This window comes from Coturnix japonica, unplaced genomic scaffold, assembly GCF_001577835.2.
Source record: "Coturnix japonica isolate 7356 unplaced genomic scaffold, Coturnix japonica 2.1 chrUnrandom741, whole genome shotgun sequence".
NCBI lineage: Eukaryota > Metazoa > Chordata > Aves > Galliformes > Phasianidae > Coturnix > Coturnix japonica.
In genome coordinates, this window is record NW_015440102.1 from 29,832 (window position 1) to 32,450 (window position 2,619).

Sequence of the window (2,619 nt, forward strand, 5' to 3'; positions counted from 1 at the left end):
TATGGGGGGATATGGGGGATTAGGAGGGGATATGGGGGAACTAAGGGGGATATGGGGGGAGTGGGAGGGAATGGGGGGATATAGGGGGATATAGGGGACTGGGATGGACTGGGCCATACTGTGGGGGCGCTGTGGCCGTCATAGCATGTTCCTGGTCCATACTGGTCCATACTGGTCTATACTGGTCCATACTGGTCCATACTGGTCTATACTGGTCCATACTGGTTTCTCGCAGGGCGTGGAGTTCTTTGATGAGAAGCTGAACTCGTTGTGTATGGCCTGGCTGGTGGATCACGGTGAGGGGCTGGGGGTCTACAGGGGTCTATAGGGGTCTATAGGGCTCTATAGGGTTCTATAGGGGTCTGTAGGGGTCTGTACTGGTCCTTATTGGTCCATACTGGTCCGTAGTGGTCTGTACTTGTCTATACTGGTCCTTACTGTTCCATACTGGTCTCTACTGGTCCTTACTGTCCCATACTGTCCCATACTATCCCATACTGGTCTGTACTGGTCCTTACTGGTCCATACTGGTCTGTACTTGTTTATACTGGTCCATACTGGTCCGTACTGGTCCATACCGGTCCATACTGGTCCATACTGTCCCATACTGGTCTATACTGTCCCATACTGGTCCGTACTGGTCCATACTGGTCCATACTGGTCCGTACTGGTCCATACTGGTCTGTACCGGTCCATACTGGTCCATACTGTCCCATACTGGTCTGTACTGTCCCATACTGTCCCATACTATCCCATACTGGTCCATACTGGTCCGTACTGGTCCTTACCGGTCCGTACCGGTCCATACTGGTCCATACCGGTCCATACTGGTCCGTACTGGTCCTTACCGGTCCGTACTGGTCCTTACCGGTCCATACTGGTCCATACTGGTCCATACCAGTCCATACTGTCCTATACTGGTCCGTACTGGTCTATACTGGTCCATACTGGTCCTTACTGCCCCATACTGGTCCATACTGCCCCATACTGGTCCTTACCGGTCCATACTGGTCCATACTGGTCCATACCGGTCCATACTGTTCCATACCTGTCCATACCGGTCTATACTGTCCTATACTGGTCCGTACTGGTCTATACTGGTCTATACTGTCCCATACTGTCCCATACTGGTCCATACTGGTCTCTACTGTCCCATACTGTCCCATAGTGGTCTATACTGGTCCTTACTGGTCCATACCGGTCCGTACTGGTCCTTACCGGTCCATACTGGTCCATACCGGTCCTTACTGGTCCATACTGGTCCTTACCGGTCCATACTGGTCCATACCGGTCCATACTGGTCCATACCGGTCCATACTGGTCCATACCGGTCCATACTGGTCTATACTGTCCTATACTGTTCCATACTGGTCTATAATGTCCTATACTGGTCCGTACTGGTCCTTACTGGTCCATACCGGTCCGTACTGGTCCTTACCGGTCCGTACCGGTCCCGCAGTGTACGCCATCCGCGAGGCCGCCACCAGTAACCTGCGCAAACTGGTGGAGCGATTTGGGCAGGACTGGGCCCAGGGAACCATCGTCCCCAAAGTTCTGGCCATGGCCACCGACCCCAACTACCTGCACCGCATGACCACGCTGTTCTGCATCAACGTGAGCTCTGCCCCATAGCTGCCCCATAGATCCCCCATAGATCCCCTATAGCTGCCCCATAGCGGCCCCATAGATCCCCTATAGCTGCCCCATAGCGGCCCTATAGCTGCCCCATAGCTGCCCCATAGCTGCCCTATAGCTGCCCCATAGCGGCCCTATAGCTGCCCCATAGATCCCCTATAGCTGCCCCATAGCGGCCCCATAACTGAACCCTATAACCCCCTATCTGACCCTATAACCCCCATAACTGACCCCATGACCCCATAACTGACCCCATAACTGAACCCTACAACCCCCTACCTGACCCTGTAACCCCATAACTGACCCCATATAACCCCATATCCCCCCATATAACCCCATATCCCCCCATATAACCTCATATAACCCCATATAACCCCATATCCCCCATAGGTGCTGTCGGAGGTGTGTGGGCAGGAAATCACCACCTGACCCCATAACTGACCCCATAGCCCCATAACTGACCCCATAACTGACCCCATAACTGACCCCATAACCCCATATAACCCCATATATATATCCCTATAGTATCCCCGATATTCTGTCGGAGGTGTGTGGTCAGCGAGATACCACGAAGCAGATGCCTTTCGCCCACTGTTGCTTGCGATATTCGGCTGCGGCTTACGACCGTAGTGGCAATCTGTTTGCTGCTTCAACGTCGCCACAGTTCACATGGCGTCATCGGGCCCATCTTGGAACAGAGTGTAGACCCACAGAACCCCAGTAGAACCCCACTAAACCATAGAACCCCCAATCAGGGACCATATGGAGCCAGACCAGAACCATACTGGACCCATAAGGACCATAGAACCCTCATAGGTACCATAGAACCATAGACCATAGGGACCCATAGGGACCCATAGGGATCATTGGCCCACTAGAACCCATAGGACCATAGACACCCCATGGACCTCATGAATCCATTGGACCATAACAAAACCCAGTAGGGACCATAGAACCCCAGTTGTGACCTAGAAATCCATTGGG

At 53.1% G+C, this 2,619-nt stretch overlaps 1 protein-coding gene across 1 annotated transcript in view; it reads left to right on the plus strand.

Annotated features, from left to right (window-relative positions):
- Positions 1-2,619, plus strand: part of LOC107307645 (serine/threonine-protein phosphatase 2A 65 kDa regulatory subunit A alpha isoform-like) — a gene marked incomplete at its 3' end in the record, with an annotated part of 34,085 nt that overhangs the window by 27,324 nt on the left and 4,142 nt on the right. Inside the window, 4 exon segments of the mRNA XM_032441907.1 lie at positions 95-296; positions 1,460-1,614; positions 2,026-2,063; positions 2,161-2,194. Of these exon segments, the coding sequence (XP_032297798.1) occupies positions 95-296; positions 1,460-1,614; positions 2,026-2,063; positions 2,161-2,194 (429 nt within the window).